At 35.8% G+C, this 25603-nt stretch overlaps 2 protein-coding genes across 20 annotated transcripts; one reads left to right on the forward strand and one right to left on the reverse strand.

The window, feature by feature from the left end:
* Positions 1-7531: 7531 nt before the first annotated feature.
* On the forward strand, positions 7532-14199 carry LOC121255584 (transcription factor MYB124). 6 transcript variants are annotated; one of them, XM_041155959.1, is made up of 13 exons: positions 7532-7744; positions 7971-8426; positions 8550-8596; positions 8686-8745; positions 8859-8931; positions 9213-9268; positions 9365-9544; positions 9632-9801; positions 10030-10178; positions 10493-10635; positions 10751-10968; positions 11080-11225; positions 13481-14199. In XM_041155959.1, exons 2-13 carry the CDS (start codon positions 8337-8339, stop codon positions 13589-13591), a joined length of 1443 nt encoding a protein of 480 aa, XP_041011893.1. In that variant the 5' UTR covers positions 7532-7744; positions 7971-8336; the 3' UTR covers positions 13592-14199. The 6 variants fall into 6 exon arrangements, with proteins under 6 accessions (XP_041011893.1, XP_041011894.1, XP_041011892.1 ...); XM_041155960.1 differs by having other exon boundaries at positions 8257-8426; XM_041155958.1 differs by having other exon boundaries at positions 7532-8426.
* On the reverse strand, positions 9435-14836 carry LOC121255585. 14 transcript variants are annotated; one of them, XR_005938808.1, is made up of 4 exons: positions 14579-14836; positions 14398-14487; positions 14205-14256; positions 9435-9837 (listed from the first exon to the last, which is right to left on the reverse strand). XR_005938808.1 is itself a non-coding variant. In XM_041155965.1 (3 exons), exons 1-3 carry the CDS (start codon positions 14808-14810, stop codon positions 14230-14232), a joined length of 363 nt encoding a protein of 120 aa, XP_041011899.1. In that variant the 5' UTR covers positions 14811-14832; the 3' UTR covers positions 13886-14229. The 14 variants fall into 14 exon arrangements, 1 of the variants encoding a protein (XP_041011899.1); XR_005938804.1 differs by having other exon boundaries at positions 9435-9847; positions 14561-14825; XR_005938803.1 differs by having other exon boundaries at positions 9435-9822; positions 14375-14487; positions 14561-14825.
* Positions 14837-25603: the final 10767 nt, after the last annotated feature.

A 25603-nucleotide genomic window follows, 5' to 3' on the forward strand; every position in this document is an offset into this window, starting at 1 on the left:
GGGAATATAAGAGGAGGAGGAGGGCATAGGATTCCCAAAAACTCTCTCTTTAACAAGAGCGTGCTTTGTAGAAAAGATAGGGAGAGAAAGCGAGGTGGGAAGTAAAGATCCGCAACTCGGTCTTAAAAAGGTGGCTCTCATACCCAAAATGGAGGGTGCCCACACAGATGTAGGAATCCCAAGCAAAGAGAGCCCCAACATTCACATAAAGCTAAAAATAGATGCAAATATTATTACATAAGCTCCAGTACTGCTTGTTCCGCACGTGGGGCCTTTACGTTAACCTCTTTTACATGGGATCAGTCAAGGAATATTTTCCCACTCATAAAATTATACTTGAATAAAAACAACTTTGTCATTTCACAAAAGAAAAAAGGACCAGGAAAAAGAAAGATCAGCCAAAACATATATATATGCTAGCTGCATGCATGCTAATTCATATATATATATATATATATATATATATATATATATATATATATGTATATCGGCTTCAAAACCTAGCTATATATATATATATATATAATATCTTGAGAATTAATACAAACTAGAAAAGACTGAGAAATCATATATATTTCTCGATCTGTGTTTGTTCATATTTTCTATTACAGTATTGCATAAAAATTGAAAATTATGAAATGAGCAACGATCGAGGAAAACACACATGATATATAGCTAGAAAGTGGGCTGTACTCGATCGATCTAGCTTTGTTTTGTTTTTCTAATAAATATTTGATGATCATGTCCTACATCAAACTTTATTTATTTAGTAGGGTAAAATACTCTTTTATCTTTTTCGGCTTCTTTTTCGATCTCGTTGTCTTCTATTAATTCATGGCCGGACAAGTCCAACTTGAATTAGTTTAAAATTAAGATCATATACGACTGCCTAGGAGCGCTTAACAAGCTGCCAAATTGGGCCCTCTAGAAAGCAAAGAAAGGATTACTCTTTAAAAACAGCTTATCAAAGTATAGCATGAGACAGAGCACAAAAAACAAGATCATCAATTAATATCATGTACTTAGAATAAAATTCAATACATCATTTGCATTGTATTCTATTGAAAAGGCAGTTCGCCAGAAAAGTTGTCCCAGACAACTCACTTTTCTTCCGGAAAATATTGAGATTAATTAGTTATAATGAGGTAAAACATGGAGTTTGAATGTAAAATCATTATTCTAACTCATGACTTATGCCCAGTTTAAGATATATCATAATTACTACTTCAAACTTACCATTCCACATGATTTTATATTGAAATAGATAGAACTGATATCAGATTCTATATTTTTGATGTTTAATAAAGTTCATCTTTTATAGCCAGCCAAAGTTCTCTTTATTTCAAAATTTCTTTCTTTTGTTTTATTTTCTTGTCATTATATATGCCTCTTTATTCTCCTTTATTCTTCAAAATGAAGACCGAAAGATTTGATGATTGTCACTTTCGTACGTTAGAAGAAGGTAGCGAACTCTTTTTTATTAAAAATAGAACTTTTTCGACCATCCATACATAGAGCGAATAAAGAGGGTCGAATAATATCAGGAAACGTATCCCATGAGATGTTGCCATAAAAAAACAATATACTTACCAGCGCAATCAAGGTAAATTAAAGTACTATATATATATATATATATATATATATTGCAATATTCATGATCAATGAAGGCTAATAAAACGGAATTGATCATTCTTCTTTCTTTCTTTTTATTTTTTATATAACCAATTAGATCAAGTAGTACTACTCCTGACATGATTAATTTTCTTTTTACGTTATTTTTGGTTCAAGTATATAATATAGTTATGGATAAATTAGATAATCACGTAAAGTTGGTTAATTTCATGAAAAGAAAAGCAAATATAGTCACTATCTACACACATACACATGATAAACATATTATATACATGATTCTGTCAAACATACATGCATGCATGCATGCATACATACATACATCTGTGTGCATGTGGAATATATATATTATGTTTATAAGACATAAAAGTAAATAAACATGCAATTTATAATAAAGTTCCATCCGCGGGTAGAATGGCCTAGAGATCGAGACAAAAGTCTATAGATAATGGATTATCCGAATAGACCGAAAAAAGAAGGATATAATTATAAGACCATTGAATATTTAATCTCTAATCATTCTAATTTCCCTTTTGTTAGAGAGAGCGAGCGAGGGAGCTGATATCAGAAAAGAAAGCCCGAGAGAGCGGAGATAATTAGCGCACCGTAATCGATTGAGAGTGGCCGCTCGGCTTGACATGATGAGGGGTTTATGAAAAGAAGATGCACAAGTGAAAAGAAGATGCATAAGCCCCACACCTTCTCATAAAATATCAATCTCTTTGGGAACTTGGGCCTCTCCACCAAGCACTGGCGCTACACCTCCACTAATATCATGATTATACCTTGTGTGTTTTTTTTTTTTTGTTAATTTTGATTAATACTTTTGCATTAATAGTGCTGATGTATCTTAATTATAGAATTGCGCTATGCATGGTTGGGACTCCCTCAACATTGTGGCTACATTAACTCGGGCAACCCCATATATACTCAGTCGATCGTTGACGTCGGGTATATAAAATGTATACGCATGTACGTACGTATAATATCTTTATCAAAACATGAATATATATATATATATATATATTAATAATATTGCTGGATCGAGCACTCTCAATAATTAAGATAAGGAGAGTAAGTAAACATGATCAATAATGGCTTGTAAACAATTGTAAGAAAATGATCAGAAAGTAGTACCAATTGATGAAGAAAACGTATAATAATTAAAGAGCAACCACTAGCTAGCTCTCTGATCATCTTGATCACACTCAATTCTTTCGATCTTATTTATATATATTCTTAATTTCATTGTGGCGTGTGGGGAACTGCCATTAGAACTAGCTAGGCCATTCAAATTATTCTCCTTCGACAGTCCATTAAGCTGGCCATAGCATTGAAAGAGTTGTCAATCAGTCTGATACTTTGCAAAATTGCAAGGGATCCACCCCCGCGTCCTACTCATGCCTTTAAATGAGCACGCAGAGAAACTTTTGAAAAATATAATTATATAAACGGTACCTCCTGGCCAAAACTTAACGTGATAGTTTGAAATTTGGGAACAATTAATGTTTCGATATTTGTTTTCAATCGAATCATGTATGCAATTTCAGTATCTATCTCTGTCCGAAAACGAAAGCATTCCGCCCGTTTGAGTTGTCAAAAAACGTTTATAATATATGTGTGTGTATGTAATATTTTTCTTCACAACGCATGATATGGGTCCCAATGGAACAGTAGACCCAATACTTTACCGCATCCAATTCGTCAAAAGACTACGAAAACGCGTTTAGAATTTAGAATTACTTACTAGCTAGCTTATAAATATATATATATATAACCTTCCATATCCATCCTACAAACCATGAGTATATAGCGACAAATAATTAAAAGATAACCAAAGATTAAGGTTCTTGTTCAATCAATAGCCGAAAAATGACAAAATTAAGGCATATATAATGCAAGGAGCTAGGCAATAATTAATTATTTATTTATATATATTTTAAAAAAAAAGGAATTTCTTTTTTTGAAAATAAGGGGTTCGTGGGGTTTGAACTTTTAAAAGTTTTTGGGGGTGTAGCAAATTAAATTAGCTTTTGGTGCATAGGGTTCCACAAGGTCGGTCTTTTTCTGGGTCGTCTTGCTCTTTGATGGCTGCTTGTGGGACAAATATCACCGACCCACTCAGCCTCATCCACAATTCCTCCAGCTCCAGCTCTTACCCCTAGCTAGCTATTCCCCTAACCCTCCATATTCTACATCTCCCCTTAGTTTCCTTTTAAGATTCCCCTGATCTCCAAAAAGCATATATATATATATATATATATATAAATATATATATGTTAATGGTGAATGCTGCGCGCATTTAAATATTATTCATACTGATGATCATCGATCTCTTTGGAAATGGTACACAAAGACTAGCAAATTATAAAATAGAAAAGGGTTTTGTTACTTGAATCCATAGCTAGCTCCATTTTTGGCGGGAGATTTCGCTGTCATGCAAGAAAGTGACCATGCAATGAGACAAGCCATTTGTAGTTTATTGCCATTTGAAGGGAGGGGGATCCACCACACACCATTTCCAGATTTCAAAAGCTAGACAAGATTGTTCCTTCTCTTTAATTTCTTTAGTGCCGCGTGGCAGATGCTTGTCTAGTCCACCTGGCACCCCCAAGTCATGAACTGGTAGGTAAAACCGTTTGGTTAAGAAAAGATTACATGCATGTGAAACTTTTGAAAGTTGGGGACAGTACTACTAGCTACCAGATAACTATTATAGTATTGATGTACTTCTTGGTTAATTAAGATAGGCTTAGAACCCTGCAAACTACGAAGTGGTTCATGTAGCTTTAGGTGGCTAATTAATCATCTAATTAAATTTTTTTTTAATTCTTTATTTTATATTATTTTTTACATAAATATATAATATATATTTAGTAAAATATTAAGAGAAAAATAAGTACTATCTAATTAACATGCATCGGGGACGGCTAGCTAGCTAGGTTTTGGCCCACGACCATGTTTTAAATTCAACTGGTTGAAAAATAAAATTAGTCGTACTAGGGTTAGGTTTGGGTCATTTCAATGAGAGAATCAATATATATATATATATATATATATATATATATATATATGTGAGGTTTATAATTAATATGTATTTCCCACTATTATTTTCCTATTAAATTTCGAGTGATTACTTTCGTTTTTAAATGTTAGTACTCTTTGTCATAATCTGTGCATATTAATTAATGGACCAAATTTTCCACAAAGACTGTTTAGTTTAATTTTGGGGTCTCTTAAATTAATTAATATTTAATGAATGTCTTCATTATATTTTCCTTGCTATACATGAATTGTGCATATATATTAAAAGGCATGCAGCGTTTTTCACTCATCAACAGTCTACCTTGTGTTAATAATTATAGGCCTGACTTTTGGAAATAATTGATCGCTTTGATCAAAATCTCTTTGGAATTTCACCAGATTAGATGTTGTCTTTTTGACTTTTATGTTTCCCATCAAATATATCAATTAGAGATTAGATTGTGATATAAGATAATTTCTCAACTTCATATATAATAATACAAAATTAAGAACAACTCAGAAGATTCTCGTATCCAATCAGAAACAGATCAAATACTCTTGGATATTGATCTGCATTTGCCCTATATGTGAAATTTTTTCATATATATATATATATATATATATATATATATATACACTACCTGAATCTCACTCCCAGTCACCTCATAATTCCAGTTTTCCACTAATATTAAGTTCAAATTAATTAATATTTAAATTTAGTTTATATGTAGACAATGTCAACAGTAATGTTTTGGGAATTCTTATAATGATTTAGTCTAGAAAAATAAACACAAATATTTTGAGTTTTATAATATTTATTATTACATGTATGAACGATATATATATATATATATATATATATATATATATATGAGTTTTGTTGCATATAAGTTGGTGTGTTAACATGCATGTCACTTATAGGGAGACTCATTAATTATAACTTTTTTTTAAAAAATAAATCATTTGTTTTTTAGCATAGCTAATGTGGAAAGTTTTTAATCGGCCAACAGTGAATTGGAGGTATAAAAAATAGAAAAATAATATATGCAGTGGTGGAGTGCGCAAACGCCGCATAATCATTTGAAAAAAATGAGTAAATACGAAATCCACATAAAAAATAATTATTTTTTTAATAGTGAATCCTACTCTTTTTTAAAAAAGTTGTATGGTACTTACGTATTTCATGATTGTATCTAATATTACTCTAAAAAATAAAACTTATAACTAGATTTTCTCAAAAAAGAAAGAACGAATCATTCATAAAACAAGAATTAAAATTACAAGTTAGCTACATGCACAACCCAACGCCAAAAACTTTGAACTTTCAAAACTCGAATTGAGGTCACATTTCCACGTACACACGATGGAAGATGAAAATAAGCGCCCATATGGAGCTTCGCACATTGTACTGTGAGAAACCCAACCTTCCTCCCCACCTCCGCATACGTTCACGTGGCATACACTCTCCAATCAAACTGAGAGCTTTTGCTACTGCCAGACGTGACCCACTCACATCCTCCCCAATCACTACAGAGCGTGATCATCACTGTCTACAAGACACGTGGGATTTAGCACAGTAAAAATGAAACTTGTGGAGATGCATGATCCACTGGCTGGATGCACAGCTGAGTATCCAAAACAAGCATTGAATTGAAATGTAAATATTGAGCTGTGAATTGAAGGTTAGGTCACGAACATCATCACCTCCCCTTTTAAAACACGCACCATTCAAATTATATGAGAAATAAGCCCAACTTGGAAAGTCACTAAATTCATATCTCTCTCTCTCTCTCTCTCTCTCTATATATATATATATGAAATAGTTGTCTTTTAAGATTGTTTATATTCATAAATAGGCATATTTCAAAAGAGTACTCAAGTGTCGTCTTTTAATTGAATTGAGTAGTCCTACACTTTGGAGTTATTTAGTTTGACAAGTTGGTATGTAACAAGTTGGTATGTTTTATAAGTCACTCATCCATTTCCAAGTATACAACATTGTGCATACGTGTGGATAACTTTAGTCTTATTTGTATTGTTATAAATGGTTTCAAAATCAAACTGACTAAAACTGTAAAACTTATGTCGTATTGCATATGATAAGATGATCATATGATTTGACCATATACCTATAAACTATATAGATATATTTCTTATAAGGATTTCCCCCCTTAAATAAATAAATAGAAAACTATGAAAATGAAAATGAAAGCATTATCATTAGACTAGCCAAATGCCAATGCATTTTCATACTTTGGCTAAGCATGAGTAAAATCTTCTACATTGGACTAGTCAAACCACTAAAACTCAACATATGAGCTTAAGTAAATTAAACTCCCTAGTCATTTTTGGCTAGACACTATTCACTCATCAAAGTAATATTTAATCATTTCCAACAATCATTATATTATCTAATTATTTTAAAGTCTATATTATTTATTTCAATTTTAATAAATAGTCCGTTATTTTCTACCTTATTCTATTTCATTAATAATAATTAAATTATGAAATTAAAATTAAATTATTAATTAATATATAATTCTATTTTCTACCTTATTTTAAGTAAAAATTCAATTATTAATTAATATATGAGATGTATTTGCAAAATATTATATTTTTTTATAAAATATTATTAAAATATATAATATTATATTATTATTTTAACTTTAAAATGACTAATTAATCAAATATTAATACTATCGCCAAATAAACTTTAGTCAAAATTTAGATGTCAATGCAAGGTGGGGAATAGTACACTTCACCGTCCATTCATTGATGGTGATCTCATGGAATTCAGCAATAGTTTTTTCAAACTTGCCCTCATAGCCGCGCACTAAAGCAAGGATCCGTTGATTTAAATTATTATTCTTTTTACTCTTCGAGAAAATAAAAAATAGAAGAAAAAATAAACCCTGTCCCTCTCCCTGCAAGTGTGTATTCGTTTCAAAAAGCTTCGAGAATTAGAGAAAGGATTAGGAGCAGTCATATCATCGGTTCATTCGTCCCCTTCTCCACAAACTCTAATCTCTGCACAGTCACTCTCCAAACTTTGCAGAAAACACCTACATCGTATCTTGGCGAGTTTGTATCCGTAAGTTTGGGTTCCTTAGATCCTTTTTCTCTTGTACCACGCGTATTCGAAAAACGGTTTCTCGGGTTTCGAGAAACAAGTAAAAAGCTTCTCATGGCCATTTTGGATCCGATCTTAAGTACATAATTATTCCATTTTTTAGTTTTCCACTACTGAGTGGTATTTATCGTACTCTCTCTGTTTTTTGTCTTTCTGATTTATGGGTTGTGATTTTGATCGAATCCAGGAAATAGCGAGAACAAAGGTGGACTGAAAAGTTAGAATCCAAGGCAATTTTTTTAGAGTATGTTGGGGGGGGGGGGGGGGGGGGTGTATATAGCTTTTGAGTGAGCGTTGTGATTGTGCTTACGGTTCCGTTTGAACCAAACAGTATCCGTAAAGATAAGAAAGGGAAGAAGAAAGAAAGAGAGAGGGAAACGGTGGTACCTTTTTGCGATTTTCTTTGTGGGGGGTTGTTTTTTTTTTTTTTTTTGAAAAAGAAATTAATGGTATATTACTGTGACGCTAAAAAGGATTTGGCTTTAGCATGCAAGTTGGGTTTCAATAAAGAGGAAGGGAGAGCGTCCGAGGAAGAAAGTAGAGCCACTAAACAATGCAAGAGATGAATAAGAAAACGAAGAAGCCGCTGGCAAACGAAGATTCCAAGAAGAAGGAGCGCCACATTGTTACGTGGACTCAAGAGGTTCTCCTTTTCTTTCTCTCCTTCATTTGTTCTCTCCCTCTCTCTCTGTTTCATGTTATCCATTTTTAAATCATTTTTCTTCTTTAGCTGGTTCTGATAAATATAAGGTTATGTGAGTTTCAGGAGGATGATATACTCCGCGAGCAAATTAGCCTTCATGGAACGGAAAAGTACAGATTTCGTTCCATTTATCTTTGTTTTTCCTTTAAAAGAAGAACCTTGAAGCGATTTAACCTGATTATTTTAATCTATGTTAAAGCAGTTGGGCGATTATTGCATCCAAATTCGGGGATAAAACAACGAGGCAGTGCAGAAGAAGGTTAGTTTGAATTGATATTGTCCATCCAACTCTTTCTGAATTTGTATTAAAACTCTTGTTTTTTTTTTTTTTTTTTTTCACTACTAACTTATATCTTATATGTGATATTGCAGGTGGTACACATACTTGAATTCTGATTTCAAGAAAGGTGGTTGGTCGCCGGAGGAAGACATGCTCTTATGCGAGGTAATTGATGTTCCTTTTTCGAAAGTACTACGATGTCACACTTGTGCATCTCTAATGATGAATATCTGTATCTTTAAGATTTCAGAGCATATTTTACTTTCTTTCTGTGTGGTTGTGACTTGTGAGACGGTTTGCCAGTACCATCACATACAAGATCATTACTGTCTTTTCAGCTTCTCAGAGGCTAAGCAGAAATATACCCACAACTGTTTTTTCGTATAGATAAGCATTAAGCCATTGTTGGATGTAACTATGATCTAAGGACTCACTGTGATCTGCAGGCTCAAAAGATATTTGGTAACAGATGGACAGAAATAGCGAAGGTGGTTTCAGGCAGGTACATAAGATTGCTTCCTCTCTATGTGCAGTCAAAATATTTTTCTCCTATTGAGGGAAATAAAAGTAAGTTTTACTTATCATCCTGCTTATGCAGAACGGATAATGCTGTGAAAAACCGTTTCTCCACCCTGTGCAAGAAGAGAGCAAAGTATGAAGCCCTAGCAAAAGAGAATGCTTGTTCATATATCAATTCAAACAACAAGAGGGTTATACCCCAAAATGGGTTCAACACAGATGGAGTTTCAGAGACTGCAGCACCCATAAAGAAGATGAGGTACAGTAAACGTCGAGTGTTTATGAACAAATGTCATTCACATTTTTGCTTAACATGGTGTATGACTCATTTCTTTTTGCCATCCAGAAGGACCTACATCCCTGATCTCACAGAAAATTACAACTTAAGAGACAGATCACATAAACAATGTGGAACGACGAATCAGCAGCTGAGAGCTCCTTTTGCTGTACTGGTTCAGAACATCCGCAATGTTAATAACTTGCCAGCAGAACATCAAGTCAACAATGCCAAGGATGGTAATTCCCCTCACAGAAAACCTAAGATTGAAAAACCTGAGAAAACCTGAGAAGCACCTTAGGAGAAAGAGTACGAGAATAGGGATTGAAAAAACGAGAATAGGGCCTCATTTTTCAATCTGATAAACATGATGTTGGTCTATTTTTCCCTATGATAATTCTGTTTTCTATTGGTTATTTGTTTTCCTTTTATCGAATTTTAATCTCACTCTTCCAATTATCCAAAAGCAGATCAGAATGACAAGATTCAGAGTACATTTCTCAAAAAAGATGACCCAAAGATAATCGCTTTGATGCAACAAGCAGAATTGCTCAGCTCACTTGCTCTAAAAGTTAATACAGAGAATACAGACCATAGTTTTGAAAATGCTTGGAAGGTTAGAACTTTGATTGAGTTTCAGCTATTAGCTTCCAAAGTTATTCTCTAGGAATGGTCCACTAAAGGTAATAACAATATTATAGTTCATATGGTTCACATGTATAGGATTTACTTCAACAAATAAATGCATTTATTTCCACTCATACGGCCCAAACCATTCTACATGTACGTGCTTGAAAAATATTTTTAAAAGAATGATGTATATGCCCTTAGTGTTTGAGTATTCTATATGTACTCCTTAGAGCAGAGCTTTAAATATGACGCAGACCGTTTTTCATATTCTCTGATATTCATCAAATGTATAATTTTCAGGTTCTTCAAGATTTCCTGAATAGAAGTAAAGAAAGTGACATCCTCAATTATAGAATCCCTGATATTGATCTTCATCTTGAAGACATCAAAGATTTGGTAGAGGACTTGAGGAGTAGTGATGAGGAAAGCCAACCGTCTTGGAGGTAATATATGGTGTAGATTAAATTCAAATTTATGAAAGATATTTTTTATTTTTGGGTTGAATGACTTGAGCAGGTGTTCCTCCCTAACATCTAGTTGTTTATCATAATAATTTAGGGAACCTGATCTGTATGGGGAGTCTCCTGGCAGCTCTGAATACAGTACAGGATCGACTCTCCTGTCACATGTGGCCGAAAACAAAATGGAACAACCACAAGCTGGCATAGGTTCACTGCATCAGGATATCGCTAGGTCGCAATCAATTCATATTGGAGAACAAAAGGATGTTGGTGAATGCCAAAAGGGGATGATTTCTGATGCAACCACAAAGCAAGGTAATGAAATCTTACTCTGGATACAGGGGCCTATAAGATTTTTTTTTCTTATTATTTCTCTCATTTCCCTACCGAATTAGAACTACTGATAAAAGATCTAACTCATTTCAGGAATTTTCATGTCTTGTGATGAACGACCAATTAATGACGGAGTTGTTTCTGCCTCATCAAGTACAGAGTTTGGTTCCCCTCTCCAAGTAACCCCACTATTCAGGTCATTAGCAGCAGGAATCCCCAGCCCAAAATTTTCAGAAAGTGTAAGTTACTAGAAAACTTTGATTCTACGGGTAAAAAAACCCTTTAGTATAATATTTTATTGTAGCAGCAAATCAGTCCCAGTAATTTAAGTGGTAATAGCACCAGAAGTTGCAAGGTTCTAAACCATCAAGCCAACTGCCAGCAAAAGTTGCAGTGCTAGTCACTGTTCGGGACTCACTGCCTCACTGACTGGTAGCATTAGTGCTATGAAGTGGAAGAGGAGGTCAGTGAATCTACTGATTATCATCTCAATGGCAGCTTAGAGTCCCTGAATAAAATTTAAATAAGAAACTAGTCAGGATTTGAGTTGTTTTTTTTTTCTTGGACAAGTGTTACAAGGAAAAAGGCCTGTGGGATAGCTAGGGGGATTAAAGGGGCACAGTGGGGAGACTACATGGGGAGGGATTCTCATAATGGGTGCTTTCCACAATATTGTGAGAGGCAGCCCAACTAGCAAGATTGTGTAATGCATAGTCGGTACTTCAGTGGAGCTTAGTTATTGACCAAGTGGAATAGGATTTAGGACTCATTATTGGCAAAACAGTTCAGACTAGCTGTATCTGTTGTCAAGTCAATGGTAGTATGGTAGTTAGTGGAATTAGAGACTGATAATGGTTAGAATTTTCAAATTCAAACCATCAACCACAAGTAGAACTCAAGATTTACTGATGATCAAGCCAACACCAGGACTCTGAACCCAGTATTATTCGTAGTAGCAGTAGTTGATACTATGATTTAATTAAATTATAATGAAGCCAATAATAGGAGTGTAGCAGCAACATTTGTTACCATTTCAGTATAGTGAAAAGCTTACTAATTGTAAAAAAGTATACTGAAAGGTTTACTTCTAAGGCTACCAAAGTTCAATCTCATCAAGTCTTGAAACTTGGGCTGATGTTGTTCCTAACAGAGAACAATCGCCCCGGGGGGGGGGGGGGGGGGGGGGGGTGTCATCAATGACGCGTGGCATTTTATTTTATAAAATTGTGAGCAAGTTACTTATCCAACTGCACACACAGAGAGAGTGAGAGAGAGAGAGGAGGGGAGAAAATACATGAAAGAGAAATTGGAATATAAGCAAAAATGAACTCAACTAAGAACTCATTATCTCTCTTGGTGACTTGGGTGAACTACAATAGTCGCTATCTTTGTTTTCTCTCCTTAGCAACAGTCTTTGATAAAAAAAACTAGATCAACGTAAATGTAGGTGATCAGAGATTCCACTTGCTGCCACGTCAGATTGTATATCATGTTAATAAATCAAAAAAGTGTAGTAGGATATATGCATGCAGATGACCCAACCAAACATAGAAATAAAAACGAGGTTGACAAAATTTCATAGAGGCCTGTTAATTACCCAAGACTACAGATCCTCTTGACAAATATAAACAAGAACTACAGAACCATGTCCAATACTTTGAAGTGCCATTATGCTTTCATTGCTTTGGATTATTATAGGCATTGATGAAAAGTTCAAAAAATAAAAAAGAAATACAACATTATAAAACACCGCTAGTCTAATAAACTCCACCCTAGGCCTCAAAACTAAAATCTTACAAACTTTGTCTCTCCTACTATAATCATTCTAGAGAATCTTACAAGTCAGCTTATTTAATTATTATGTATCTTCGTCTATATTTATGTCTTGTAGCCATAACTCTACTTTTATTTCACATATTCAACTTTACCACTGTCTAATACAAAATCAAGCAAATATTGCACATGGCATGGTTGCATGACATTATGAAGCAGAATACCATGACGAAAACTTAAGTTTATATATCCAAATAACTGAGAAAACACTCAAAGTGTTTGGAGGGGTCATCACTACTATTGAAACCTTTATCTTAATGTGATATCCTGACTACACATGCAGATATGTGAAGAAGCTTGGTTGAGCCAAGCAGCATCCTAGATGTTGCCTTGAATTAATTAGTCTACTGCCCAACAACGTAATGCTGAGAAGATTATCTGTTGTTTAAATTTAGCTAAAGCTTTTCCCCCGTTCCTCCTGGGCAACTTTTGTTACACATTAGTGTGTTAAGAAATGAAAAGATGGGGAACATTAATGGGTCATACGGAATTTAATGGCGCAGGTTCTACCCCTTATGTGTATTGATAATTTCCTTTGCTCTCACAATGTGGGGATAGAAAACAGGAAATACTTGCCCTTATGATTTACTTCTATATAATTTTTGAAGGTCTCAAAATTTGATCAAAGACTGACCAGGGGATTTTGTTGCATTTTTCACAGGAAAGGAGCTTCCTACTAAAAACACTTGGAATGGAGTCCCCTTGCCCTGACCCAAGTACCAATCCTTCACAACCACCATCCTGCAAAAGAGCCCTCCTCCATAGTTTATAATCAGCATCTCTAATATACCTCCCAATAGAAATTCTACATGGTCCAGGTCAATTGTTGAGTTCTTGCCTTCTCAATTGATTTCAGTTTCCTAGGATTGCAGCCATTCCGGCCTTGAATTTTACATAGGCATGTTGAGATCTGCATTCCAAAACCCCCAGATCTAGAATGTTATGGCGCATTCTGCCATTCCCCAACACATCTAACGTGTTCTGCATTTTTTGTTCCCCACCAGATTTACTACCTTGATACTCACATAAACCCAGTGTGCTCGGTGTGCCATTTTTTTGTTTTTTATTCTCGTTTTATATGGTTTTGGGTGTTCCAGTTTTTGGTCTTGATTTATGATCTGTACAGAACCTGTTATATAATCCTTAGTCATTGAGGGTGTAAGTATATATCGGCAGCTCGCCTATATATGATGAAAGATATAGAGGAAAAAAGAAAGGAAGATTAACCAGTTGAAATGGATTCCCTTTTTTGTTGTTTTTGGGTGTGCAAAGGGTATAGAATAAGGCTTTATTTTTTTTTTCTTTTGTAATTTTTTCACCTGATTTCTGATGTAATGAAACTTAGTGTGAATGGATTGGAAATTCTGGTTTTGGTGTGCACATACCTCTTGTCCATTTTCTTCCCTTGAACTACTGCACGATCATATCTACAGAAATCTGTATAAGAAAAAGTGAGAATTAAGAGACATGCACATACAGCATCATCAAATACGAGTTTCAAATGTAAACTCCATTTTGTTTCTTGCAAAGAACAAGAAAACGAAAAGTAGATGACTTGTGATGTTTGAGATAGTAAACCACTGTTAACCACCACTCCATGGCATTATCATCTACTTTCTCTCTCATTTCTTCCAAAGACCAGAGGGTAAAACCAAACCAGAAATTCATCTGAAAAAGAGAAGCAGAGATTGGAGACAACAGAACTGAAGAGAGCAGAAACTTAGGAAGTGGAATTCCTTACTTACAGAGGGCAGAGTACCATCAATTCTTGTCTGGGCGTGGCATTGAAGACACTGTGTTGTCTCTGAGTTTTTAACGGTGGAAAAGTGAGAAAGTCTTGGGGACGAAGAATGGTTTAAAACGTTGGTAGTGGAAGAAGCCAAAGAAGGATCCATGGTGGTGATGGTGGGTGGACAGGTATAATTATGACGAGAGCAAAAGCAATTGGTAAAAGTGGGGAGGGAACTCTCTACAAAATAAAGCGCACTCATTTGCTATTAACCTTCCCCTAAAAAAAGACCTTTATCGAAGGAAGGTGCCATTGATTATTCTTTTTGCCGCTTAATTTGCCATGCAAACTGGCTTGTCAAGTTGAACTAGTAATAATACTAATAATAAGCCCAAACTCCTTCCCCAGCCTTCTAGGTAGGTTTGGGTAGCATCACTCTATGAGGTATTTTTAGAATATTTTATTATTATTTTTTATCTATTTTTTACTATTATTCATTACTTTTCATTACTATTCAATGTTTTATTATTATTTTATTTTATTTTTTCGTTATCATTTACAAACATTCTCTAACAATTGAAAGAGGGGGCAAGAAAATTAAAAATCCAATTATATCAACATTGTTTAAGCTTTATAGGATAACAAAATGAAAAAATAAAACAAATATAGGCATTAATATGATTCTATAATATTTGTTAATAATTATTGTTGGTATGAGTTTTACTATTAATATTAAATATTTAATAAATATTATAATGTTTATCTTTTTAAGTCTAGATCATATAATTCAAATGATAACTGTTAGAGGATATTTTAATCCGATTGATGGTACGATTGAATCAGTATAAGGATATTCAAACGGACATACATTTTGCCTTTCTCGTCGAGACCCATTCATCTCATACCTCTCCGCCGTTCAAACTAATGTTTTGAATACCGTACCGGATAGCGTACCGGTCAAGGTACTGGAACGAAATATTTCGATACCGGTACCGTTTGGAGATAGCATTTCGGGATAACGTTTCGGGATAGTCGATTTATAAATAAATTATATATATAAATATATATAAAAATTATATTCTAAAATAATAGTCTATATATAAATAAATTATATACAAATACATATATATATAAATTATAAATAGTCTAGTCTGAGTTGAGGGTTAAAAAATAAGTTTGTAGTTTGAAAAAACGAAAAAAACAAAAAAAAAAAAAAAAAAAAAAACACAGGCCGAAATATAGGCCGGTACAGGCCGAAATTGAGGCCGGTACAGGCCGAAATTGAGGCCGGTATGACCGGTACGGCCGGTACGGCCGGTATTTTGGCCGGTACGGAACAAGGTATAGTACCTGTACCGGCCGGACGGCCGAAACGAAAAATTTCAGCCGTACCGACCGGTACGGTACGAAATTTAAAACTTTGGTTCAAACCCTAACTACTACCTTCCCCATTTTTCCAACATTTTCGATATTGCTGCCTCACATTCCAACCAAATGAACATAACCCTGCACAGTTACCAGCTCTAGGGGTAAACTTCACCTTTGTAACACTCCAAAAATACTTGATAAAGAAATGCACTGAAAATGACTCACTTTGATAAGAGCACCTCTAAAAAATAGAGATAGAAGAAGAAGAGGATAGAAAAGAGAATAAGGAATTTGTCACGGACCAAGCATCATGGGATGGGAGTGATTGATGCTTACCATCAATCAATTAAAATCAATGTTATTTCCTTTTAATAAATTTGTGCTAGAATTATGCAAGTGTAATTTTCCTTTCCTATCAAGAGCTATTCGACTATTTAGTAGCTTGAGGCCATGAATAAAATGATGACTTGATTATTACTCTCAACCTGGAGTTGAATTGGAGTTGTGGTTTTCCTCAAATTAAACCAATCTAAAGAGGCCTAGGATCCTTTGAAGTATCCTACAAATTTACCATCATAGGTAGAAGATGCAAGGACAATCCTTGTTCTCTACCTGTTCATAAACCTACAATGAGATCCCAAACTACGTCACGTAACAACTTGGTATCAGAGCCAAGCATGTTCGACCACCGCCTTGAACAGATGGAGAACAAGCTTGGCTCATTGGCAGCAGGCCAACAGGAACTACAACAAGCCGTGAGGGCTAGTGAAGAGAGCCTCTTGAAGCATATGGAGAACATGTTTGCTCTTTTTCTATGTGCGGTGGAGGACATGACGACTGTGACTCCCTGACTCCCACGTACAAAAATAAGGAAATCGTGACGTCAGGATGATGACAACACGGGTCACGCATCCAACGAAATGTGTTCAAGTGTGTACAACATGCAAAAGTGCATAATAAAAATCACAGCGGATAATATAAATAAGTCATCTAAGTACCAGAAGTTTAAATACAAATATTCAAAACAACTTACCCTTAAAAAGTTATACAGTCATCCCAAAATATATTACAAGACAAATACATAAATAATGATAAAGCGAATCTCGATAAACATGAACAATCCCAGATCACTCCGCCAATGGAGCCAAGCTAAGGCTCGTCATCCTCATCCACATCAAAATCTGCGATACTATAAAATGGTATCACAGATAAGTATAAATCAAACAACTATCGGGATAAAAACATATTAATGTAACCAACATGCATGCATATGACAAAATACGCTTAGCCATAAAATACCATTTTTCTCAAAAAAATGATTATTTCCAACACACGCCAAAATCCCATTTTGGACCAAAAACATAGTCCGTCATTTTCCTAGAAAATGATTCACACAAAACAAACCATTTATCGGCACTGTAGGCGTGAATCGTAGGCGGGACTCTACCACCGTCCCTGCTTACCACCATCCTTACCGTGTGCACCGTAGACGGGAATCATAGGCAGGACACAACCACCATCCCTGCTTACCACCATCTCTACCGCGTGCACCGTAGGCGGGAATCACATACGAGACTCTACCACCATCCCTACAGTCTCTTTTCCTTTTTCTCAAACTAGTCAATCCAGTCGTTTCAAATACACTCAAAATCATTTCACATGAAAATTCAATTTTCAAATAAACACATGAACATGTATACAATCATGTGAAAACCCAGTTTTCATTTACAAACATGAACATGCGTGCAAATATGCCATATACATGAAACAACACCACAACAACCAACAATGCAAACCAATCACACAATAATTCCGTCCATAATCCATCCGACCTCCGAACTCCTTAGACTCAGTCCGGCATGTCCAACCAGATCACAATAATATGTGTTAGTGCAAAAATATATTTAAATCATGATAGTTCTTTGGAAAAATACTTACAGTGCTATCTAATAATTTTCGGAGGATCACGGAGGTACAAGAAACAACAACACAGCAACAGAACAGTGCCAAATGTACTATGGCCGTGGGTCTCAAAAACTCACTTTTGAACGGAGACAAACCAAGACCCGAAATTGATAGGGTAGGGCTTAGAGAGGTCAGTGAAGCCAATGGTGGTGGTGGTTTGTCGTGGGTGGCGGCGCAAAGAGTGGTTTTAGGCCAAAAATGTCGAAATCGGAGATGGAGATAAATAGGTTTCACCGGTGACAGATCGGAGCTGGGGTTAGGTCCATTGGGTTGCTAGGAGGTCGAGGATGAAGTGGTGAAGAAATGGTTGTCGGAGGTGGTGCGACGGCGGCGCTGGAATGAAGAGAAGGCCGCGGCTTTTGGTGGTTCGTGGAGGCTAACGACGGCGAGAGAGAGGCTGAGATTTATGGGAAATGGTCGCCGGCCGGTGGGGGAGCGAACAGGAGGGGCGGTGTGGGTCACGGCGGCGTGGTGGCGGTGGGTTGGGAGAGGCGACGTGAACGCACGGGGAAGGGGAGAGAAGGATGTCGCGCGGGAAGGAAAATGCTGCGGGGAAAGGAAAGAAAGAGGAAAGAAAAAGAGAAAGAAAAGTGGAGAAAAGAAATGAGGTCCAATCCTCACCTCTTCGGTCACAAAAAATGATCCAACGAAAATGATTTTAAAACAGAAAATCAATTAAAATAATTTAAACGTAATGATACAATGAAAATAAAATAATTAAATCCAACAGTAAATTAATTCAGCATAAAGAGAAATTTAAATGCCTAACAATAATTAATAATAAGAAAGCACTTCAAAATAATTTTCACAAAATTAAAAATCATAAAAATAAACCAACTAAAAATCCAACAATTTTAAAACAAAAGAATAAATTTTTGAATAAATAAAAATAACCATTCAATAAAAATACACTAAAATACGAGATGTTACAATGACAATGCCGAGTCTTCTCGTGGGCCCCGTTGTAGCCCCTAGGGAGGAGACTCTCTCGCACCCAAAATCACAAAGTTGGACTTTCCACGCTATGATGGCATGGAAGATCCAATTGGGTGGATCTGTCAGGTGGAGTAATTTTTCGAGTTCCAATGCACGGAAGAGGTAGAGAAACTTTCCATGGCCGGTTACCACTTGGATGGTGATGTCCAATTGTGGTATCAATGTTTCAAACATTAACAAGAAGGTGTCAATTGGGAGGTTTTAAGTATGAGTTGCATTTATGTTACGAACATTCGAGATACCAAAATGTTTTTGGGGATCTCACCAAGCTAAAACAAATGGGAAGCATTATTGATTACCAAATGGAGTTTGATCATTTGTTACATCAAGCTGGCCATTTATCTGAAGAACAACAAGTTGGGTGCTTCGTGAGCGGGTTAAAAGAGGCAATGCAAATTGACATGCAAGCATGTAATCCAATTTCCTTGTCCGCCGCTATCGGTCTTGCACGACTCTAAGAGTCTCGTATGTACGACAATGGAAGGGAGGGTCCATGGAACCTTGGAAGGCCCAATCAAACACTGGACAACCACCCTTACCCTCAGCATCTCTTACTTAAGCCTGTACCCCCACCATCAAGAGGTTGAGCTCGACCGAGTTACAAGAAAGGAGGACGCGCAGATTATGCTTCAATTGTGACAAAAAATTGTCCCTGTGCCATCGTTGCAAGAAGTTATTTTTAATAGAAGGAATTTTTCCTTCCATTAGTGAGCTGTTGGATGAGACTACCATAGAGGAGGAAGAGGAAGAGGAGGAGGAGATTCTCGAAATTAGTTTTCATGCTATTTCAGGAAATGCAGCACCTCAGACCATGCGTTTTTTTTTTTTTGGAAAATTGGAGATTCCGTGGTTAAAATATTGGTTGATTCTGGTAGCACTCATAACTTTTTGAATTCGAAGTTAGCTACCAAAATGGAAATTTATCCCACAAAAAATGAGAATTTTCGGTACCAGTGGCGGATGGAAGTAAAATGAAGAGCGAACAATTGTGTGAAAATCTTCCTATTTCAGTGCAAAGGGTTCAATTCCACGTGGATTTTTTCCTTTTACCTATGGAGGGATGTGATGCCATTTTTGGAACTCAATGGCTAAAAAGATTGGGTCCAATTATTTGGGAATTCAATGAGCTATGGATGCAATTTCAGTGGGAGGGAAAAACGATGGAGTTGCGTGGGACAAAAAGGCATATCAATAAAATCAAGGGTGACCGTGATTTGGGGGAGCAGTTGCAGAAAGGAAAAAGAGCTTTTTTATTTCAACTCAATCCTTAAATTTGGGAGAGAAGGAAGGAGCTGTGGTTAATCAATTAAATTCGGATTTGGTGGCCATTTTGAATCAATACTTGGCCATTTTCCAAGAGGTTTAGGGCTTACCACCTCAGCGCTCTCAAGATCACAAGATTCTGCTGCTATAAGGAGCTAATCCAATTTCGATCATGCCTTATCGGTATCCACATTACCAAAAAAATGAAATTGAGAAAATGGTGAAGGGGCTCTTATCATTCGGTGTGGTGCAGCCTAGCATGAGTCTCTATTCCTCTCCCGTATTATTGGTAAAAAAACATGATGGCTCGTGGCGACTATGTGTCGATTATCGGGCAGTCAACAACATTACAGTCAAGGATAAGTTCCTGATACCCGTCATCGACGAGTTATTGGATGAATTACATGGGGCACGATTTTTTACAACGTTCGATTTGCGGTCGGGATACCATCAAATTCGTATGCACCCCGAAGATATCGAGAAAACGGCTTTTTGCATGCTCCAAGGCCATTATGAATTTTTGGTCATGCCATTTGGTCTTACAAATGCACCTGCCACTTTTCAAAGTATGATAAATGAGGTATTCAAGCCATTTCTTTGAAAATTTGTTTTAGTATTCTTTGATGATATCCTTATTTTTAACAAGTCATGGAAGGAGCATTTATTACATGTGCGACATGTGCTACACATCTTGCAAGCTAACTAATTTTTTGTCAAGCAGGAAAAATGCCAATTTGGACAAGAGGAAGTTGGCTACTTGGGACAGTAAATTTATCATTGTGGTGTGGCCATGGATCCGGAAAAAAATATCCTCCATGTTGACATGGCCCAAGCCGACTACATTGAAGGGTTTGCGAGGTTTTTTGGGCCTCATAATTATTACAGAAAATTCATCCACCGCTATTAGGGGTGGGCAGCGGGGCCCCGCAGCCGCTGCTCCGCCCCCATCCGCCCTACCATCGTGTGGTGGGGCGAATCCCCCTGTCCACCAAATGCGGGGGGCGGGTGGCCCCACCCGCATCTGGAGCCCATAACTGGGGCGGGGGCATGATAGGAGTGACCCTGCTTTGCAAATCCTCCTTCTCGCCCCGCTTCTCTCTCTCTCTCTCTCTCTCTATATATATATATATATATATAAACCCCAGGCATGAAACGATGTCGTTTCATGCTTGGATTTTTTTTACTTAATAATAATTGACGAAACGACACCGTTTCGTCATTTGTTAAGATTCTAAGAAACCCCCACCTCCCCGTGACTTAGCCCCTTCTCTCAGTTCTCTCTCTCTCTCTCTCTCTCTCTCTCTCTTTGTCTGATTCTCGCTCACTTTCTGCATCTCCGATTCTCCATCACCGTCGAAGACTCCATTATGTTGTCGTTGTCGTCATAGCCTTCCGTTTGCATCTCCATCGCCAAAGGTAAGAATATTTCAATTTTGGTTAAATTTTTGATTTTTTATTGATTTATGGAAAGGGGATTGGAGAAAGGATGATGTTTAATCGGAGATGAAGGATGGGATTGTGTTTGTGAATTGTGTATTGTAGAGACTTGATTGTGCATATGTTTTGATGATTGATGATTGATGTGTGTATATCTGTTCTATGATTTTGATTTTTGTGGGTTTGTAATTTGTTTTGATGACTGAATACGTGATAGTGAATCAGTGATAGTGATTTTGTGGCTAAATTAATTCGGATTGTAACCATAAATTAATTTAGGGTTCCAATCCGAAACTTTAAATTAATTTAGGGGTTTCATTTAGGGGTTTCGAAATGCCCTAAATTATTTTTCCGTAAACACAAAATGTAGAGTTATGATTTTTTGGGTGGTTGTTTAGATAAGCTTGATATTCTTATGGCTTCCAAATAGAAGTAGCACTTGATTTCCATAAACATGTCCAGTTTATGCAATATTTTCAATATTTGATGTTGCTCAGCTTTTTAGATGCATTCTGTTTTCAAACTTCGCAGCCTCATAAAATTGGCAATAGGACTTATCTGAACAACCAGTATGTGTACTGTGTAGTCCTCAACTAGAACAATAATATTTTCTGAAAAGTTTTTTTTTCTTTTTTGAGTTTAACTGGAACAATAATTTCAAATAAAGACAGTTCAAAATGAAAAAGTACCCTTCAAACTTCCAACCCTTTATGTTAAAGGGCTAAATGATTATAATGTATTATACAATAAAACAGAGAGTTTATAATAAGCACTATACTCATATTCATTCTAATGACTCAATCTCATCTTGGTTAGTACTTTTAATATTTTGCATTTTAAATTCTTGTTTCATGTTTATAACTTTTTAATTCTAATTTGTTTTATTTTTAACTTATTAATATTGTAGGTTTTATAATTTTTATAATCTTGATTCTCAGTCTCACAGCAGTGGATACAATTCAGTAAACTCACTGCCATCCCAAATTGATCAAATTTGAAATGTTATGATTTTGTTAATTTACAATTAATTATAATGTTGTTACAATAGTTAATAGTACAATTTGTAATATTTACTATTTTTAGATGAGTTTGTAATATTGTAAATTTGTAATATTAGTTCTCTTAATTTATATAATTGTAATAGCTTAGTGTCTTAGTGATGATTATTAGTTAATACTTAATAGTATTAGTTGAAAGTTAATATATAGTTAATAGTTTTATCCATATAATTTATTTTTTGTTTTCATTTTTTAAATATATTTTTTATTGTAGTTAAATTCTAGGTCTAAAATAGTCCAAAAACAGGTTTGATTGTGTTTCTGGGCCATTTTAGGCCCAAATAAGTGAACTGGGCCAAAGGCTCAATTAGGGGGCGGGGGCGGACAGATGGAGGTCCACCCTCGCACCCCATGCAGCAGATGGGGTACCCCGCCCTAGAGTGTGAGGAAAAATTCCCCACCCCGCCCATGTGGAGGGGGGGCGGGTAACACCCATTACTTCTATGACATCATTGCGCAACCATTGACCCATATGCTCAAGAAGGATTCCTTTAGATGGACCCCTACTGCGAAACAATATTTTGAAGAATTAAAAAGGGCCATGACATCCAGACTCGTATTGGCTCTTCCAGATTTATCGCAACTATTCATTGTGGAATGTGATGCCTCCAGGGTGGATTTGGGAGCAATGGTCATGCAAGGAGACCGACTAATTGCTTTTTTTAGCCAAGCTTTACATGGCAAAAAGCTTGCCCTATCCACATACGAGAAGGAAATGTTGGCCTTGGTTAAGGCGGTCTAAAAATGGCGTCCATATCTTTTAGGAGCCAAATTAGTTGTCTGGATGGATAAAAAAAGCTTGCAATTTCTGTTGGGACAAACAACTACTACGACTGCTCAACAAAAATGGTTGGTGAGCTCTTGGGATTTGATTTTCAAATTTACTACAAAAAAGGCAAGGAAAATTCAGTCGCAAATGCACTTTCTAGAAAATTTGAAATTCAAGTATGTGCAATATCTTCTCCTATTCCTAATTGGGTGGATCCCATAAAATCTAAAATTTGGCTAACCCACACTTGCAAGAATTGGTGGAGAAAATCAAGGAAGGAGAAGCATTGGGATCATGGCTATTCAAGGAAGGATTAATTTTCTTTTGAGGATTGGATTTACCTCTTGCCCACATCCAAATTGATTATTCCTATAATTAAGGGCTCCACAAATCTTTACACAGAATCAAATCAGTTTATTATTGGAAGTGCATGAAGGGGCACGTACGAAAATTTATCCAAGAGTGTGATGTTTGTCAAAAAAATATGGTGGACCAAGTTAAACCCGCCGGTCTACTCAGCCCTCTTCCAATTCCGCGTCATGTGTGGACAAATATCTCCATGGATTTTGTGGATGGCTTGCCAACATCTAGAGGTAATTCTACCATTTTTGTGGTAGTTGATCGATTATCCAAATATAGTCATTTTATTCTCATTAAACAACCTTACATGGCCACCACAGTTGCCTAAACATTTTTTGACCACAAATTCAAGCTTCATGGCATGCCCAAGTCTATTGTGTATGATCGTGACCAGGTGTTCACAAGATCTTTTTGGAAGAATTTATTCCTATTAAATGGAATTAAATTCAATTTTAGCTTAGCTTATCACCCACAAACCGATGGTCAAACTGAGATGGTAAGCAAGACGTTGGAGATGTACTTGCGATGTTTCACGAGTTCTAAGCCCAAAGAGTTGATGGTTTGGCTTCCATGGGTGGACTATTGTTGCAATACAAGCATTCACTCTTCCACCAAGAAGAAGCCTTTAGAAATTGTCTATGGGCGCGAGCCTCCCACTTTACTTGCCTATATTCATGGCAGCTCGTGTATGGAGTCCGTTGACAAATTTCTACTTGAAAGGAATGTGGTGATTAGGGATGTCACAACCAACTTGAAGATTGCACAAGAGAGAATGAGGAAATATTATGATGAGAAGTGCACAGAGAGGAATTTTAAAGTGGGTGAATTTGTCTACCTAAAATTGTGCCCATATCGCCAGCTTTCCTTGGCTCAATGGAAAAATCTCAAGCTTAGTCCCAAATTTTTCGGTCCATTTAAAATCCTATCCAAGATTGGCACCGTGGCATTATAAATTAGAGTTACCTCTAGAATCTAAATTACATCCAGTTTTCCATGTTTCTCTCCTAAAAAAAACTTGATCAGCTTATAATTTTGACTTCCAAGTATAGAAGCTGTCAAAGTAATACAAGGGTAAATTCCAAGATCGAATTCACAGGGACAATGAGAATTAAGCAAACATTTCATATTCGTAAGAAAACATATTACCGTTTATGGTGACAAGAAATTTCGAAAGGATAAGAAATTATTAAACTAAAAAATCTAGTAATGAACAAAAAAAAGTAAGAAATGAGAAATAAATTTCAAAGGTTGACCACTAACTATATCGACTCCAAAATGGGGACTATTTACTAAGGAAGTGTGGACTGAATTAAGAGTAAAATTATTGGCTGTTTTGGAAGTTCAAGCACAAGTAAAACTAAAAATAAATGTGAATCTATGTTTCTAAAATTACTAAGAACCAAGAGATTTAGAGAAAATGTATAGAAATTGAATTAAACTTGTAAGAAACAATAAAACAAACACTTGGGATGCAATTTTCGCCCACTAATTTGGTGATGGATTTACTTCTCTTTTCATATTCTCTCAACCATTCTCTCATTCCTAGAAATCATGGTCGGATAATATAGCAATGAACAACAATTTTTTTAGCCTAATAAAACTACTTGGCAGATTATATAACAACTATAAAATAGTGAAAGAAAACCATCAAAGTCTTGTTACTTCTTCAAGTATCAATTGTGCCTTTACGTCTACAACTGAGCTAAACCAAGAACAAAGAACTTCAATCATTTCTAGATGCAATATTCTATTGTAATCTAACAAATTAATCATCAAAATCACAAAATATTAAAGAAAATCCAACCCCCAACTCATGGGTTACTCCTTGAATCCCAAGTT

The sequence above is a fragment of the Juglans microcarpa x Juglans regia genome, chromosome 3D (genome assembly GCF_004785595.1).
Source record: "Juglans microcarpa x Juglans regia isolate MS1-56 chromosome 3D, Jm3101_v1.0, whole genome shotgun sequence".
NCBI classification, from domain to species: Eukaryota; Viridiplantae; Streptophyta; class Magnoliopsida; order Fagales; family Juglandaceae; genus Juglans; species Juglans microcarpa x Juglans regia.

Bases quoted from the DNA above. Each gene is read 5' to 3' on its own strand.
- LOC121255584 (XM_041155958.1), top strand. From the start codon at position 8,337: ATGCAAGAGATGAATAAGAAAACGAAGAAGCCGCTGGCAAACGAAGAT. The intron at 8,932-9,212 runs GTAATTGATGTT...TGTGATCTGCAG, and splicing joins AAGACATGCTCTTATGCGAG to GCTCAAAAGATATTTGGTAA. The intron at 10,969-11,079 runs GTAATGAAATCT...AACTCATTTCAG, and splicing joins TGATGCAACCACAAAGCAAG to GAATTTTCATGTCTTGTGAT.
- LOC121255585 (XM_041155965.1), bottom strand. From the start codon at position 14,810: ATGAGTGCGCTTTATTTTGTAGAGAGTTCCCTCCCCACTTTTACCAAT. The intron at 14,488-14,564 runs GTAAGTAAGGAA...TCTCTTTTTCAG, and splicing joins TTGATGGTACTCTGCCCTCT to ATGAATTTCTGGTTTGGTTT. The intron at 14,257-14,397 runs GTTTACTATCTC...TTTCTTATACAG, and splicing joins TGGAGTGGTGGTTAACAGTG to ATTTCTGTAGATATGATCGT.